The 17,993-nt window shown below is 45.8% G+C and overlaps 1 protein-coding gene across 2 annotated transcripts in view; it reads left to right on the forward strand.

The window, feature by feature from the left end:
* LIPG (lipase G, endothelial type) overlaps window positions 1-17,004 on the forward strand; it is a 29,978-nt gene extending 12,974 nt beyond the window's left edge. For both annotated transcript variants that reach the window (XM_008952561.6, XM_003827208.5), the window contains exons 5-10: window positions 1,775-1,996; window positions 5,508-5,750; window positions 6,455-6,575; window positions 7,651-7,869; window positions 10,847-10,951; window positions 14,604-17,004. In XM_008952561.6, the coding sequence (XP_008950809.1) occupies window positions 1,775-1,996; window positions 5,508-5,750; window positions 6,455-6,575; window positions 7,651-7,869; window positions 10,847-10,951; window positions 14,604-14,625 (932 nt within the window). In that variant the 3' untranslated portion in view covers window positions 14,626-17,004. The remainder of the gene's footprint in view (window positions 1-1,774; window positions 1,997-5,507; window positions 5,751-6,454; window positions 6,576-7,650; window positions 7,870-10,846; window positions 10,952-14,603) is intronic.
* The last annotated feature ends 989 nt before the right edge of the window (window positions 17,005-17,993 follow it).

Consider the following 17,993-nt stretch of genomic DNA (forward strand, 5'->3'; position numbering starts at 1 on the left):
AGAAAAAAAAGTTATCTAAATTTTTGGAAACTATTTAGCGTTTCAGCCTCTACCAGTTCTCATGTGAGTAATGAGTTCTGCAAGTTGACCGTCCACTCTAGACGGTAGCTCTGCCTCTTGTTTATTCTGAAACTACCATCCCAAGTCTCCTGATAGGCTCCCTGGTTCTAATGTGCTGTGGTCTGGTGAACACGCTCGTTACCCATGTCCTCCTTTCAGAACTCTTATTGGTCACATCTCCTCCCAGCCTTGGTGTTTCGAGGCCAGGGTTTCTCAGCCTAGGCAATATTGACATTTGAGGCCAGGTAAGGTTTTGGTGTGGGGTGTGTGTGTGTTGGGATTGACTTGTGCACTGTAGAATGTTTAGCTGCATTCCTGGCCTGGCCCTGCTAGATGCTAGCAACTCTCTCCATCAGAATGGGGGCAATAAAAAGGTCTCCAGGAATTGCCAGATGTCCCCTAGGGGGCAAAGCCACTTGTAGTGGTGAACCACTGTTCCAGAGGCCCTTCCTTTCTGGCACATTTCATCCCTTAACTTTCTCCAGGTCCTTCCTGTGTGTCTGTGGGGCAAAGAGCCATTCTGGTTGGGATAAATCTGGTTCCCATAAGCACTTGGGCTTGGTAATAGTAGCTAATACTGACAGGCACTCCGTCTCTTAAGATCTCACATGGACTTTGAATTAAAGTATAAATTCAGGTTCCATTTTATAAATGATAATGAAACACAGGGAAGTTTTTCAATATTTGGCCCACAGAATACCTACTTTTAGGATCATCCGGGGAATAAATATCTATTTCTACGTGCCATAATTCATATCTACCCACTAGGAGTTCAGGGACTTGGGAATCTGCATTTTATACTTTGCAAGTTCTCTTTTGGAATGGTTTTACATTAATGCAGTTTTCAAATCAAAAGATGGTGAAAGTCTCTCTTACTGCTCTGCTACCTGTCCATGTCCCTTACCCACTCTCTCCCCCAACGCACAGGCATACAGGTAACTAGTTGCTTGTGTGTCCTTCCAGATTTTTTTGTAGCTGTATGGTGGAATTTAAATTTAACAAGCTCCCAATTTCAAATATGAGAACCAGTGCTCTCAACAGTGCCGCTTGCCTGCTCAACACAAAATGTTTGGAGGCAGAAAGGTTTTCTCACGGTGGCTGCAAAATAGAGGAATTCTGGAGGCCTGATGTATGGATTCTCAGTGTATTGGGTGTCCTCTTCTCTCTCACCATTCCACCCCTGGGCCTGACTAAAGGAAGAAGAATAAATTCAGATACAAATAGCTCCGTTTGGGGAGACTGGATTCTCCTTCCAGAAGGATGTAGGCAGCTTAGTTATTCTGTAAAAATTCTGCTACAATTAAGGACGTGAAAGATGCTCAGTGGCAGAATGAATGGGACAAATGGCTTAGTTTCAGGCAGTCTGAGTTCTTTCTAGAATTGCTTCAGTTTTAACAGGAGCAGTTCCTTGGAGCTGTGTGGCAGCGAAACTTGTGGCTAGTTGACGGGGTTTGGCTGAGGTGACGGGATACATGAAGGCTTCAGAAGAAAGTATAAATTCCGTAACAGTAGGATTTAATTTCTGCAATGATGTCTTGGGGTCAACTGCATATGGAAATGGGTTTCTTATTTTCTTCCATGCTTTCCATGTCTTGATTCTCCCAGCTGGTCTCAGAAGTCATCTTCATTCTGCACACTCAGACTTAACTTGTAATCAGGACTCACTGACCAGGTGCACCTGACACAGCTGTTTTGGGGCCTCCTTCTGCTGCAGGTTTGGATCCTGCCGGGCCCATGTTTGAAGGGGCCGACATCCACAAGAGGCTCTCTCCGGACGATGCAGATTTTGTGGATGTCCTCCACACCTACACGCGTTCCTTCGGCTTGAGCATTGGTATTCAGATGCCTGTGGGCCACATTGACATCTACCCCAATGGGGGTGACTTCCAGCCAGGCTGTGGACTCAACGATGTCTTGGGATCAATTGCATATGGAAGTGAGTTCCCTCTTTTCTGCTTTGTGTTTGACTCAGTTTATCCCATCTCCTTCTAAATCAGCCAGAGCCTTTAGCGCTGCAGGCACTATTTATTCATTATTCTCACCTCCCACCACAGAGGCCTCCAATGCTGTATTTAATGTTTCTCATTGTTCCCCAAGACTAACCGACCCAGTGGTTCCTGCTTTGCTTTCTCACGCTTTAAGGTCACAGTTGTTATTGATTAATTTCTTTTCTTTTCTTTTTCTTTCTTTTTTTTTTTTTTTTTTGAGAGGGAGTTTTGCTCTTGTTGCCCAGGTTAGAGTGCAATGGTGCAATCTCGGCTCACTGCAACCTCCACCTCCCTGGTTCAAGCGATTCTCCTGACTCAGCCTCCTGAGTAGCTGGGACTACGGGCACGTGCCACCATGCCTGGCTAATTTTGTATCTTTAGTAGAGATGGGTTTTCACCATGTTGGCCAGGCTGGTTTTAAACTCTTGACCTCAAGTAATCCACCTGCCTTGGCCTCCCAAAGTGCTGAGATTACAGGTGTGAGCCACCGCACCCGGCTGATTAATTTCTTTTTATGACAAAAGGAATACACACATTTGTTGAACAAGAAATCAAGCATTATAGACTTGAATAAAGCAAAAGTGCACTCCCACTCCCACCCCTACTTCCACTCTTCAGATGTAGCCAGTATGAATGCTTTTGTGTGTATCCTTCTAGTCTTTTTTCTTTGCAAATTATTTGCATGCATATTTTTCCCCCAAATCACATTGTTCTGCAACTTTATTTTTATTTTAATTTTTTTCAACTTTCTTTTTTTTCCTGTAATAATATATTATGGATATTCTTTTTCTTTTCTTTTTTTTAAAAGACAGAATCTTGCTTTTTTTTTTTTTTTTTTTTTTTGAGACGGAGTTTTGCTGTTGTTGCCCAGGCTGGAGTTCAGTAGTGTGATCTCAGCTCACTACAACTTCTGCCTCCCAGATTCAAGCAATTCTCCTGTCTCAGCCCCAGTAGCTTGGATTACAGGCCCCCACCACCATGCCATCCCCGGCTAATTTTTTGTATTTTTAGTAGAGATGGGGTTTCATCATGTTAGCCAGGCTGGTCTCAAACTCCTGACCTCAGGTGATCCATCTGCCTCGGCCTCCCAAAGTGCTGGGATTACAGGTGTGAGCCACTGCACCCAGCCAGAAGCTTGCTATGTTGCCCAAGCTGGAGTGCAGTGGCTATTCACAGCTTACTACAGCCTTGAACTCCTGGGCTCAAGCTATCCCCCTGCCTCAGCCTCCCAAATAGCTGAGACTACAGACATGTGCCACTGCATCTTGCTGTTATGGATATTCTTAAATATCAGAGCACACAGATTTACTAACATTATTTTTACAGGCTGTATAATATTCCATAGCATGGATACACTCTATTTTAATTTTTGGTAACATTTTAAAGAAGCAAAACCATTTCACTTAAGTTTTTTCCACTCACTTAACATTTTTCTTCTTCTTCTCCTTCTTCCTCACTATGTTTCCCAGGTTGGAAACAAATGATCCTCCTGCCTCAGCCTGAGATTACAGGCGCAAACCACCATACCTGGCTCCAAAATTTATCTTCTGAATGCTTGAGCTTATTCTCAGCAGATTTGGGCTGAACTGAATTTGCTGCTAAAACTGAGGTGTAGGGCAGTGACCAATTTTGGGGGGGTTTCTTATCCTTTTACTGCCTTGGCTGCTGACAGCATTTCCTGTCTTGACCCCAGGCAGCTCTCTCCACTCTGATGCTGTGCCCTCCACATGTCCTGCCCTGATGCTCAGTCTTCCCCTCTCCCGGTTTAATCCAAGTAGCTCTGCAGGGTTTGGAGGTCCATGCAAGGGGATTTTACTCCCTCCTCAGAATATAGGATGATGGCCTTTCTTTCTTTCCTTTCCTTCCTTTCCTTCTTTTGATGGAGTTTCACTCTTGATCCCCAGGCTGGAGTGCAATTGTGTGATCTCTGCTCACTGCAACCTCCACTTCCAGGTTCAAGTGATTCTCCTGCTTCAGCCTCCCAAGTAGCAGGGACTACAGGTGCTTACCACCATGTGCAGTTAATTTTTTGTATTTTTAGTAGAGGTGGAGTTTCTCCATTTTGGCCAGGCTGGTCTCAAACTCCTGTCCTCAGGTGATCCACCCACCTTGGCCTCCCAAAGTGCTGGGATTACAGGTGTGAGCCACTGTGCCCGGCTGGATGATAGCATTTCTTAAGGCTGCTGGTGCCAATGAGGCAGGGTTGGGGTTGGCTATGCCAAATTTTTTGTAAGATCCCAGAAATTATTTGGGCCCGAAAATCCAAATTGTATGCCTAACTTTGTAACCAACTGTCTCTATGACCCTGAGCAGATTACCTCACCCCTATGGACCTTTGGGTCATAATCTTTAATTGAAGGGATTAGACTAGAATGAGGTTGTCAAACATCTTAAAGCATCAGCTAGTAAATGTTTTAGGTTTTGTGGGCCGTATTGCCTCTGTTCCAACTCTGTTGATGTAGCATGAAAGTAGCCATGACAATATATAAACAAATGAGGGTGACTGTTCCAATAAAACTTTATTTACAAAAACAGGTGGCCAGCAGGCATGGTGTGGTGCACCTGTAGTCCCACCTATTTGGGAGGCTGAGGCAGGAGGACTGCTTGGGCCCAGGTGAGGATCACTTGAGCCCAGGAGTTTGAGGCCAGCCCAGGCAGCATAATGAGACACTGTCTATAAAACAAAAACAAAACAAAGCAAAGAAAAAAAAAAGAGGTAGCAAACCTGCAAGCCATATTTTGCTGAGCCCTGCGTGAGATGATGTTTAGGATCTGATCCATTTGCAGCATTCTGTGGCTGTATAGCCCTATTAGGAGGTAGTGACTCCTGCTGCACAGCTGGTCTGCATCACCCTACTTAGCACTTATTATATGGGCGTTCTTGCTCTTTATTGCTTTGTGTGTATTCGTGCTGTCTTCCCATCAAGAGAGTGAACAGTTAGGCAGCATGAATGGCCTTAAATTCCTCTACATCTTAATGGGAACCTAGCACCTTGCTGGACATTAATGAAGCATTACACAGGTCGGGTGCAGCGGCTCACATCTGTAATCCCAGCACTTTAGGAGGCGAAGGTGGGAAGATTGCTTGAACCCAGGAGTTCAAGACCAGCCTGGGCAATGTGGTGAAACCCCATATCTACAAAAACTACAAAAATTAGCCAGGTGTGGTGGTCATGTGCCTGTCGTCCCAGATACTGGGGAGGCTGAGGTGAGAGGATCACCTGAATCTCGGAAGTTGGGGCTGCTGTGAGCGGGGGGTCATGATTGTCCCACTGCACTCTAACCTGGGCAAGAGTGAGACCTTGTCTCAAAACAAATAAACAAGCAAAAGAATTACATGAAAATACTAACAGCAACAATAAACAGCTATCACTGTTGAGGAGTACAGTATTTATTATTTGAGTGTCTAATCATCAAGAAGGGCTCATCCTGCATGCTTTTTATCTCTCCCACCCCCAGCAATCACAGAGGTGGTAAAATGTGAGCATGAGCGAGCCGTCCACCTCTTTGTTGACTCTCTGGTGAATCAGGACAAGCCGAGTTTTGCCTTCCAGTGCACTGACTCCAATCGCTTCAAAAAGGGGATCTGTCTGAGCTGCCGCAAGAACCGTTGTAATAGCATTGGCTACAATGCCAAGAAAATGAGGAACAAGAGGAACAGCAAAATGTACCTAAAAACCCGGGCAGGCATGCCTTTCAGAGGTAACCTTCAGTCCCTGGAGTGTCCCTGAGGAAGGCCCTTAATACCTCCTTCTTAATACCATGCTGCAGAGCAGGGCATGTCCTAGCCCAGGAGAAGTGGCCAGCACAATCCAATCAAATCGTTGCAAATCAGATTACACTGTGCATGTCCTAGGAAAGGGAATCTTTACAAAATAAACAGTGTGGACCCCTTTTGTGATGTGGCTATCAGTCCATGATCACAATATCAATATCTTAAATTTCTATCTTGCATTTAACTTTCAAAGCTGTTTCATATTTGTTTTCTCATTTGATCATCACAAGAAACCTGAGGCAGATGAACAGGGGACCAAAATGACGTGTTACATTTTTATAATGTGCTGTAAAATCACAAGGTTTTCTGGGTACTGTGGGTATTATTTTACATATGAGGAAGTTGAGGCTCAGAGAGGTTAATACCTTGGTCCTTAATCCAGGGGCACGTAGTTAGAAAGTAGCTAAGTGAAAATCCTCAAAAGATCTAACTCCCAAGTGCAGGGCTCCTTCCATACTGCAGTGGCCTCTTATGGCATTGGGCAGAACAAGAGCAGATGGGGGCTGCAGGCTGGGCTCAACCAAAAGAACACCAGCCCTAAAATCTCTGTGCTGGTGACTCAGTTTGGGTCAGGGGTCTCCTGTGATGACAAGCAAGGGTTACAAGCATCTTTGTTCTGCTGTCGCTGCAGTTTACCATTATCAGATGAAAATCCATGTCTTCAGTTACAAGAACATGGGAGAAATTGAGCCCACCTTTTACGTCACCCTTTATGGCACTAATGCAGATTCCCAGACTCTGCCACTGGAAATGTAAGTCATCCGTTTCCCTTGCTGGGTTCGGGACAGAGAACAGGTTGGTTTGAGAATGAGAGAGCACAAGGGAGCGTGTGAACGAGTACAGCACGCAGGAGAGTGCAGTCCGACTGCTCAGGGAGGAGCCAGGTGGTCTAGCTGGCCTCTGCAGTCCTCTCTCCCGCTGCACCTTCTCTACCAAGCCCTGACTCAGCGTTTCGGGGAGAAAAGTTCCTGGGATGAATCGGCATCATGAGAAGCTGCTGGGTCAGCAGCTGGATCAGCTGGGCAGAAACTGCTGTTTCATTCCAGGCAATGCCTGACGATGCTTCAGGCAATCTGTAACTTCATAAACGTCATCCCTGGACCTTTCCTAATGATGTGGCTATGGGAGGGGTGCATAGCGATCTGTATATGTTTGTTGAGTATCCACCAGGGACAAAGCATCATGCCAAGTAATGTTGGGATTGTGATGAAACATCATCAAAGTAGCTCACTTCTCAGGGCTCACAGTCTAGCTGGGAGACCAGGTTTGTACACGCGCATGCACACTTACACACAGGTAGGGCAAGGCAGATGAGGCCAAGCCAAATGAGAGGGACAGACAGGAAGTGGCTAGGAGTTTGGGGGAGACAGATGCCTGTCTGTGGGATGGATGAGGTCTGTGGGGGGAGCTGGTTTTCCCCAGCATCTGATTTTCAGAGCATCATTAACTCTTTCCTTCAGAGGTTCTAAGGCTGAGCGGAACAGCGCACTTGAGTGGGGATGTGACTTCTTTGTGTTTTCTTATTGTGTTCTTTCTTGGTTCTGTCTTTTCAGGAAGTAGCATAAGTGGGGTGGAGGGGGTGCCCAGGAATCGTTTTGATAAGAAGCTGGAGTGCTGAGGGCAAAGTTAGTTTGGCCCATGTGGAGAGTACACCTGAGCTTCCATCTTGGTCCTGTTGGTAGGAAGTAGAGGGATAGAGGTGGGGAAATCACTCACACTGTCTCTCTCCTGTCTATGTGGGGTTGTTACTGCCACTGTGTCACCCTATACAGTGTGGCAGTTTTCCAGCTGTTAGGGGAGTGAGATCAGCTTCTCTCCCACTTGTAGAGTGGAGCGGATCGAGCAGAATGCCACCAACACCTTCCTGGTCTACACCGAGGAGGACTTGGGAGACCTCTTGAAGATCCAGCTCACCTGGGAGGGGGCCTCTCAGTCTTGGTATAACCTGTGGAAGGAGTTTCGCAGCTACCTGTCTCAACCCCGCAACCCCGGACGGGAGCTGAATATCAGGCGCATCCGGGTGAAGTCTGGGGAAACCCAGCGGAAGTAAGTGCCTCCTGCTCCTTCTTCTGCCTGGTGTAGGTGGGGAACAGAAGGCTGTGCCTGTGACATTTCCTTTCCTTTGCTGCATCCACACTCAATCCTTCCCTCCAGCATGCAGGTAAAACTTCAAACACCTTTGCAAGGACAAGTGACTTTCAGATCAAGGCTTCTATCAAAACTGTTACGCATCTCATGCCCTGAACATGGGCCCTCAGGGAGAGAGGTGGGCCAGTGGAGGCAGGAATTCAGCTCTGGCTCTGTTTGCCAGGCCTTGTGTCAGCCTGGAGGAGGGGGACTTCTCCTGGACTGGGCTTTTTAGGAGTGCTGCCTTGTCGATGTGTTTACTGTGGGGTCCATGCAGACAAAAGGCTTTGCTTGCTTCTGAGCAAAGCAGACTGGAGTATCACTTCCAGAGAGCCCCCATGGATGAGTTCTGTGGGAGGAGCTGGTTTTCCCCAGCATCTGATTTTCAGAGCATTATTCTCTCTCCTTCAGAGGTTCTAAGTCAAGGATGTGGGGCTGTGGTCCTAACTGCAAGTAACAGAGAATCCTCTGTGCCACACTAGCTGGCAGTTTCCCATTTCTTTTAACCCCAAGCCTAGCATAAAAGATCCAGATCTTTCTATCAGCTCCTAACATCGTGTCTTGACTCCCTGAGCAGGCTTTTTTCTAAACAGAAGCCAGGGAAGCCTGCGAGACCTTTGTCAAGAGGGGAGAGTTTCCTTAACCAAGTCCTTCAGCTGACCTCTAGAGAGGTCACTGCCAGCCTTGGCATGGGAGGAGGCAGCTGCCTCCCTCTTTGTCCCTCCTCTGGCATTTTCTCCATTATAATTCCTGCCATGTCTGGTTTACATTCGTCATCTATGACACAGCTTGGCAGCAGAGGGAAGTGAAGTGGAGGCTTGGAGCCCTCAGCTGAATGATTCTAGTCTAGAAACCTGTGAACTGGGGGTGCTGGCCTGTGGTCTAGACTGTGTATGTTTTTACTTCTCTGGGCCCTCGCAGGTACAAACTATACCTATGGATGTGAGAGCAGAAAGATGATCATTTATAAATAAAATATTTCAAAGAAAATAAACACCTATTAAATCAACATTGAGACTCACAAATGTAGTTTTCCATTTGGGTTTAGATATCAGATTTTTAAAAAGTAAAACATTATAGATACAGTTGAAGCCCCTGTGTCCTTCTCTGCTCTACCCTTCTTCTTTCAAACCAAATATAACTAATATTTCAATATTAACAAATGTTAGTGTGTTTCCTTCCATCATGTTTTTATACCCTTTGTACTTACTCTTTTTTTTGAGACTGAGTCTCTCTCTTTCATCCAGGCTGGAGTGCAGTGGCACAATCTTGGCTCACTGCAAACTCCGCCTTCCGGATTCAAGTGATTCTCCTGACTCAGCCTTCTGAGTAGCTGGGATTACAGGTGTGTGCCACCATGCCCAGCTAATTTTTGTATTTTTATTACAGATGGGGTTTCGCCATGTTGGCCAGGCTGGTTTCAGACTCCTGATCTCAGGTGATCTGCCTGCCTCAGCCTCCCAAAGTGCTGAGATTACAGGTGTGAGCCACCATGCCCGGCCGCCTTAGTACTTCTGTTTGTGTACATAAACAATGTATAGAATTGTTTTGGATGCTTCTGAATTTTACATGAGTGGACATAATATTTTACAATTTGATTTTTTCATTCTAATATTGTTTGTGAAATTTATCCAAAACATAAAGATCTAATCTATTCTTGTTTAACTCCTGTATGTAAATCACCATTGCACAAATAGTTTTGCCATTGTTCTGCTGAATAGTTGAGTTGTTGTTGCTTTTTTGTAGTTACAAATGGTGCTGAGATGAACATCCTCTGCATTTTCCTTGTGCACATGTGTGTAAGGGCTGTTTCTCAGCATGTGTTCTAAAAAGTGGAATTGCTGGGTTGTAGTATATGCATTCTCCAGCTTGAACAGATATTGTTAAATCTGTCTCCAAAGTGGTTGAACTAATTTTCCATCTTAACTATGGATGAAGAGTTCCCTTTTCCCTCCTTTTCACCCAGGTCTGGTGGGACATTCTTGTCATTTTGTTAGGTGTGAATGGGCCCCCTGCTGTTGTTTGAATTTGCATTTCCTGATTGTGCGTGAGATAGGTCATGTTTTTATATGTGTATAAACATATAGGTCCTAAGGTCCTTAGGGCTTCCTGGGAAAGGTTCTTAAGCTCTTCTGAATGGGGCTTTTGTCCTGCCTCAGCTCCAGGGTCAGGTGCCCCACACCCTTAAGGATTACGTGGTCACGCTAATCACACGCCCCTGAGGCTGCGTGGGGCAGCCATAAGTTACATGGAAATGGTTATTAGGCCCTGATTCTTTCTTGTGGTCTTGGCTGTCCATTTGCTGAATCTTTGGTTTTGACTTGCAGCTGAGTTGCAGTTGCTCTTGTCAATGGATATTTACAGAGCACTGGACTAGAGGTACTTTGAATCACTCCGTTCAAGTTTACGGAGAAGTCAACCACAGAAATCAGCAAGCAAGCCCTATTCACATAGGGCATAACGTCTTAAAATAAAACATTTTTTAAAACTCCATGTTGCAAGAAGTAGCAACACTAACAAAAGCAATATTTATATAAGGACATACTTTGTAACCAGTTGAAAGGCCAAGGGAGGGTTAGGTTAATGAGGGCTTAGGCAGTCAGGAAGGCTTCTGAGAGGCTATGGCCTTGACAGGCAGGTGGCCTTTTGGATAGACAGAGGGAAGCAGGTGGCAGAGGTCTGGCGGAGGCTGCATAAGGCCGAATCATGGAAGCCTCAAAGTGAGACACAGGTTAGAGTCCCTGCAGTAGTGATGGGGAATTCTGAAGGCTTTTGAGTCGGGGCATGGCATGAAAATTTCACCCCTGCCTCCTCACCCATCTACCTTGAATCTAGAAAGCACAGCTGGATTCCCCCTAAAGTTCTGCCTACATCAGTGGTTTCTTTTCCCTCCTAGACTGACATTTTGTGCAGAAGACCCTGAGAACACCAGCATATCCCCAGGCCGGGAGCTCTGGTTTCGCAAGTGTCGGGATGGCTGGAGGATGAAAAACGAAACCAGGTAACCAGGACTTTCTCACACGTTCCACCCAGGACACGTTGACATGATGATCTCCTAGCATGTGCTGGGGATGGATCTGGGTGCCAGGGACATAGCATGAACAAAACAGATAAAAATCTCTTCCTTTAAGAAGTTGGGCCGGGCGTGATGGCTCAAGCCTGTAATCCCAGCACTTTGGGAGGCCAAGGCAGGCAGATCACCTGAGGTCAGGAGTTTGAGACCAGCCTGGCTAACATAGTGAAACCCCATCTCTACTAAAAAAAAAAAAAAAAAAAAAAAAGAAAGAATACAGGGCATGGTGGTGTGTGCCTGTAATCCCAGCTACTTGGGAGGTTGAGGCAGGAAAATCACTTGAACCTGAGAGGTGGAGGCTGCAGTGAGCTGAGACCACAATGTTGCACTCCAGCCTAGGTGACAAGAATGAAGCTCTGTCTCAAAAAGAAAGAAAGGGCCAGGCGTGGAGGCTCACGCCTGTAATCCCAGTACTTTGGGAGGCCGAGGCAGGCGGATCACGAGGTCAGGAGATCGACACCATCCTGGCTAACACAGTGAAACCTCATCTCTCTAAAAATATAAAAAATTAGACGGGCATGGTGGCGGGTGCCTGTAGTCCCAGCTACTCGGGAGGCTGAGGCAGGAGAATGGTATGAACCTGGGAGGAAGAGCTTGCAGTGAGCTGAGATTGCACCACTGCACTCCAGCCTGGGTGACAGAGTGAGACTCCGTCTCAAAAAAAAAAAAAAAAAAAAAAGAAAGAAGCTGACCTTCTGCTAGGAGATAAAGAAGCAAGTGAAATACTGTAGATAGGATGTTGGAAGTGTTAATGTCTCTTCTGTTCTTTGTCCTGCCTCAACCTGTAGGGGTTCATTGCACATGAGCCTACTGGCATGAGATCTTCTCTGTAACTAAGTCCCCAGGTTGGTGCCCATGCCTGCCATCTTTGAAGTATGTTTTTTTTTTTCCTTTGAGACATGGTCTTACTCTGTTACCCAGGCTGGAGTGCAGTGGCATGATCCTGGCTCACTGCAGCCTCGACCTCCCCAGGCTTGGGTGATCTTCCGCCTTTGCCTCCTGTATAGCTGGGACCACAGGCACATGCCACCACGCTGAGCTAATTTGTGTATTTTTTTGCAGAGACGGGGTTTCACCATGTTGCCCAGTCTGGTCTTGAACTCCATGGCTCAAGTGATCCGCCTGCCTTGGCCTCCCAGAGTGCTGGGATTACAGGTGTGAGCCACTGTGCCTGGCCCCTGCCATCTTTGATTGACCTCTGTAATAACTAGAGCTGTGGGAAGGTGCCTAAGGGCTCCTAGCTTCCTTCTGGCCACCAGGTCAGGTTTGGGAATGGGGTGGGAGATAAAGAGAAGCACAAAGCATGTTCTCCTTTCTTAGGTTTTCTAGAATGCAGGTGAGTGTGGGCCTAATTCTCCCACACACTTTTTTTTTTTTTTTTTTTTTTTGAGACAAAGTCTCGCTCTATCGCTCAGGCTGGAGTGCAGTGGAGTGATATTGGCTTACTACAACCTCCGCCTCCTGGGTCCAAGTGATTCTCCTTCCTCAACCTCCCGAGTAGCTGGGATTACAGGTGCCTGCTACCACGCCTGGCTAATTTTTGTATTTTTAGTAGAGATGGGTTTTCGCCATGTTGGCCAAGTTACCATGTTGGCCAAGTTGGTCTCAAACTCTTGATCTCAAGTGATCTGCCCACCTTGGCCTCCAAAAGTGCTGGCATTACAGGTTTGAGCCACGGTGCCCAACCCCAATCCTTCCCCTTTTTGGGAAACAGAAATGCCCATGTATGTGGAGCTAAGTGAGACAGGGGTTGTCATGCTTCACTATCCCCTTGTCCCATGCTGCAATCCATTATTTCAGATGTGAGGAAGGCCCATCTTGTGGTGTGAGGCAGTGGGCTCATCCTGGGGAACAGCCACACGCCCTCTAAGCCAAAACACCTGCTGAGGAGGAAGGAGACTGTCTCCTCACACCATGCTGGTCGCCACCCTTTGCTCTAACCAGGGTACTAGATAATAATACTGCTGTGGTACACCTAGCACTTAGCTTGGGCCCAGCCTGCACCCAGAGACTTACATAATGATGTTTATCATCAACCCCACTAGGCAGGGGTTGTTATCCCTGTGTACAGATGAGGAACCGAGGCTCAGGGAGATGAAGTTTCTCTCCCAAGGCCCCCAACAATGGCAGAGGGAGTTGAAGCAGGTCGGTCTACCCCAAGGCCTGTGTTGTTGAGCACTGAGGCTCCAAGTGCTCAGATGAATCACCTTGGGTCTGTCTGGGTATCAATTATCAGGCAGCTGTGCCCGTGCTCCGGGGTCCCCTGTGATTAACCACTTGCCACCCCCAAGGCTGCGCTGCATTCCAGCTGCTCTGTCTCCTGGTTAGGAGCTCAACACAACCACAAGCACCATCAGCACAGGACTCACGCCATCTAATTAAGGGACTCGGTCTAGCGTAGGCTCGTATGATTTTCTACTACTATAACGATTGTAAATCTTTATGTATTTAAATGTATACATTTCAAAGTGTTTCCACATATATTAACTTCATTGATCCTCCAGACAACCATGTAGATTGGACACACCCAGGAAAGATGACTAAGGAAGGCTATTCTTTTTTTATTGAGACAGGGTCTTGCTCTGTCACCCAGGCTGGAGTACAGTGGCATGATCACAGCTCATTGCAGCCTCGACCTCCCTGGGCTCAGATGATCTTCCTACCTCAGCCTCCTGAGTAGCTTGGATTACAGGAATGTGCCACTATGCCTGTCTAATTTTTGTATTTTTTGTAGAGATGAGGTTTCACCATGTTACCCAGGCTGGTCTCTATCTCCTGGGCTCAAGTGATCTGCCTGCCTCGGCCTCCCAGTGCTGGGTTTGCAGGCATGAGCCACTGTGTCCAGTCAGGATGGCTATTCTTATGATAAAGGCTAAGATATTTATTCTTCTTTCCCGCTTTGGAATTCATATACCTGAGAACTCTATGACTCACCCTCTCACTACTAATTTTAGAAAACAAGCTGTCCTCTTCCATTCCCTCAAAAACAATAGGAGTCCAAGTAATAAATGAACACCAGGAAGTCATAGCATCATATGTAACATGTTTAGCATCCTCCCTCCTGACATGAATGCTGTTCACATGTTCACTGATAAGGAGCCTGAGATTCAGAGAGGTTCAGTGGTGCGTTCACGTAGCTGAGACTAGAATCCAGGTCTCCTAACTCTCAGTCTTGCCCCCTTTCTGCCAATACAGTGTCTCTCTTGTATTTCTAGATCAAGGCAAAGAGGACACTTTGATAGTTCTCCCCACACTTGTGTGTCTGTGATTGTGTGTGTGTGTGTGTGTATGTTGTGGGTGGATAATACGTAAATGCAAGAACTGTGATGTACTCAACTCAGGGTCCAGAGGGTGCTGCAGTGTGGTGTTTCTCAAAGTGCATCTGTGGCTTGTCAGGTTAGGGAGAGAAGGCAGCACTCGGGACCTTGTCCATTTCTTCTGAAAGGAACACATGTAAAATAGTCCCATAGGGGTGTCAGAAAGCTTGGCCTTAAGGTCAAAAGAGCACACCCTGAATACAGGTTTGCACGTTTGCTGGTGCGTGAGCTAATGAATGCCACTCTCACACGGTTTCTTTCAGTCCCACCGTAGAGCTTCCCTGAGGGTGCCCGGGCAAGTCTTGCCAGCAAGGCAGCAAGACTTCCTGCTATCCAAGCCCATGGAGGAAAGTTACTGCTGAGGACCCACCCGATGGAAGGATTCTTCTCAGCCTTGACCCTGGAGCACTGGGAACAACTGGTCTCCTGTGATGGCTGGGACTCCTCGCGGGAGGGGACTGCGCTGCTATAGCTCTTGCTGCCTCTCTTGAATAGCTCTAACTCCAAACCTCTGTCCGCACCTCCAGAGCACCAAGTCCAGATTTGTGTGTAAGCAGCTGGGTGCCCGGGGCCTCTCATGCACACTGGATTGGTTTCTCAGTTGCTGGGTGAGCCTGTACTCTGCCTGACGAGGAACGCTGGCTCCGAAGAGGCCCTGTGTAGAAGGCTGTCAGCTGCTCAGCCTGCTTTGAGCCTCAGTGAGAAGTCCTTCCGACAAGAGCTGACTCATGTCAGGATGGCAGGCCTGGTATCTTGCTCGGGCCCTGACTGTTGGGGTTCTCATGGGTTGCACTGACCATACTTCTTACGTCTTAGCCATTCCGTCCTGCTCCCCAGCTCGCTCTCTGAAGCACACATCATTGGCTTTCCTATTTTTCTGTTCATTTTTTAATTGAGCAAATGTCTATTGAACACTTAAAATTAATTAGAATGTGGCAATGGACATATTACTGAGCCTCTCCATTTGGAACCCAGTGGAGTTGGGATTTCTAGACCCTCTTTCTGTTTGGATGGTGTATGTGTATATGCATGGGGAAAGGCACCTGGGGCCTGGGGGAGGCTATAGGATATAAGCATCAGGGACCCTGAGGCTTTAAGTGGTTTCTATTTCTTCTTAGTTATTATGTGCCACCTTCTTAGTTATTATGTGCCACCTCCCCTATGAGTGACATGTTTGATCACTAGCAGAATAGCAAGCAGAGTGTCATTCATGCTGGGGCCAGAATGATGGCCGGTTGCCAGATATAACTGCTTTGGAGCAAATCTCTTCTGTTTAGGGAGATAGAAGTTATGACATATGTAATACACATCTGTGTACACAGAAACCAGCACCTGCCAGACAGAGCTGGTTCTAAGATTTAATACAGTGCTTTTTTTCCTCTTTGAAATATTTTACTTTAATACCAGTGCCTTTTCTTGTTGAACTTCTTGGAAAAGCCACAAATTCTAGATCTTGATTTGAATTAATACAATATCTGAGACACTTATACTTTTCAAAAGATTTGTGTATGCATTACCTAATTAGAGTAGGGGGAGAAGGGCAACTATTATTATCCCTATTTTACAAAACTGAGGCTTAGTGAGGTTCAGCCACATGCCTAGACTTATATACTAGTTAGTGGTGCAGCCAGGGAGAGGACTCAGATTTCCTGGAGGCAAAGTCTATCTCTGAAACTCCATGAAGACTTTTGCAGCCAATTCCCACCAATATGCCCCAGACGTGAGACAAACAAGGACTTTTTTTTTTTTATAGAGCCATCCATAAAATCCTAAGCCCTTTTATTAATGTATAACCAGGAGAACATCTGTGCCAACGGTTGGACTTTTTATGGCTGAGATTTGGGAGGAAGTGTGACACCAAGCAGGAGAGGAAGAATGATTTTCTTTGTACTTAGGTTTTCTAAGGACATTGTTTTAATCTGTATCGTGCCAAAGTTGTATCACTGTTAAACTTCTGAAGACATAACCAGTTGAGTCTTAATTCAAGATATGTTCTCAAGCCAATTGTGTGCTTCTTTTGTTTCTGTGATTGCTTTCTAGCCAAAGCGAAGCTTGTACAGGTTGAGTATCCCTTATCCAAAATGCTTGGAACCAGAAGTGTTTCAAATTTTAGATTACTTTCAGATTTTGGAATATTTGCATATACATAATGAGATATTTTGGAAATAGGACCCGAGCCTAAACGCAAAATTCATTGATGTGTCAGTTACACCTTATCCACATAGCCTAAGGGTAATTTTATACGATATTTTAAATAGTTGTGTACATGAAGCATGGTTTGTGGTAACTTATGTGAGGGGTTTTCCCATTTGTTGTCTTGTTGGTGCTCAAAAAGTTTTGGATTTTGGAGCATTTCGGATTTTGGATTTTTGGATTAGGGTTGCTCAACCCATATTATTGGCTGTACATCCTGGTCACTTCTGACTTCTGTTTTTACTAATGGAAGCTTTGCGAATTGAATTCTCAGTGGGTTGTATATTTATACACCTGGCTTGAAGCCTTAATTGTATATAATGATGCTTTTTAAAAAATGCTATTTGGAAGACTATTTATTTCTCGTGTATATAATGTATAAAAACAAATATATGGTTAGTGTTTACCTAAGGTTAACCAATTTGAAGATTACAATTTTTAAATAGTAAAATAATAAAAAATTATAAAGTTCTTAATGGTCTGGCAACTCAATTTTTTTTTTTTTTTTTTTTTTTTTTTTGAGACAGAGCCTGTCTCTGTCACCCAGGCTGGAGTGCAGTGGCAATCTTGGCTCACTACAACCTCTGCCTCCTGGGCTCAGGTGGTCCTCCCACCTCAGCCTCCTGAGTAGCTGGGATTACAGAGATGCGTCACCATGTCCAGCTAATTTTTGTATTTTTAGTAGAGATGTGGTTTCGCCATGTTGGCCAGGCTGGTCAGGCTGGATTCAAACTCCTGGCCTCAAGTGATCCGCCTGCCTCAGTCTCTGAAAGTTCTGGGATTATAGGTGTGAGCCACCATGCCTGGCCAATTCTTAAAGTTTGAAAGAATATAGCTGCCCCAACCTAGAGTCTGACAAAAAGTTACTCTAATATAAGGCATATTCTTTATTTGACACTCATCGTTAGCAGAAGTGGACAGCAATTCACTAAAGAACCAGAACAAGAACATCATTTCACTGAAGACGAGAAGAAAAATTATTTCAATTGTAGCAGCTTGAAGGCCTGAAGGTGGATGTTAGGAAGAACAGGGAGCATGGCTGGACACTGGGGAGCATTAGTGAGATTATTAGGTTTGGTTGAATTGGAACTAGATATCAGTGACTTAGACCAGAGGGAAGCTGATTTCTCTATTGGTTAAAGTCCCAGCTGGTAGTAAGGTTCTATTCTACAGGCCAAGAGGGCTGCAGGTTCTTAGTTTTTCACTGTGCCATTCATGGGGTATTCCTCGCATCCCCACAGCCCAGGGGTCCCCTACCAGCCAATGGAAAGCCAGAAAGGGGAAGGGATGAACAGTCTCCTCTTAAAGACATGACTGAGAAGTTGCCTACATTCTTTTGGCCAGAAATAAATCCATGGTCACATGACAGGCTGGGAAATACAGTCTTTATTTAGGGTGCCCATGGGCCATGCTGAAGATCCAATTACTATTTATTTAAAATTGACATATAATAATTGTAC

Source organism: Pan paniscus, chromosome 17, assembly GCF_029289425.2.
Source record: "Pan paniscus chromosome 17, NHGRI_mPanPan1-v2.0_pri, whole genome shotgun sequence".
NCBI lineage: Eukaryota > Metazoa > Chordata > Mammalia > Primates > Hominidae > Pan > Pan paniscus.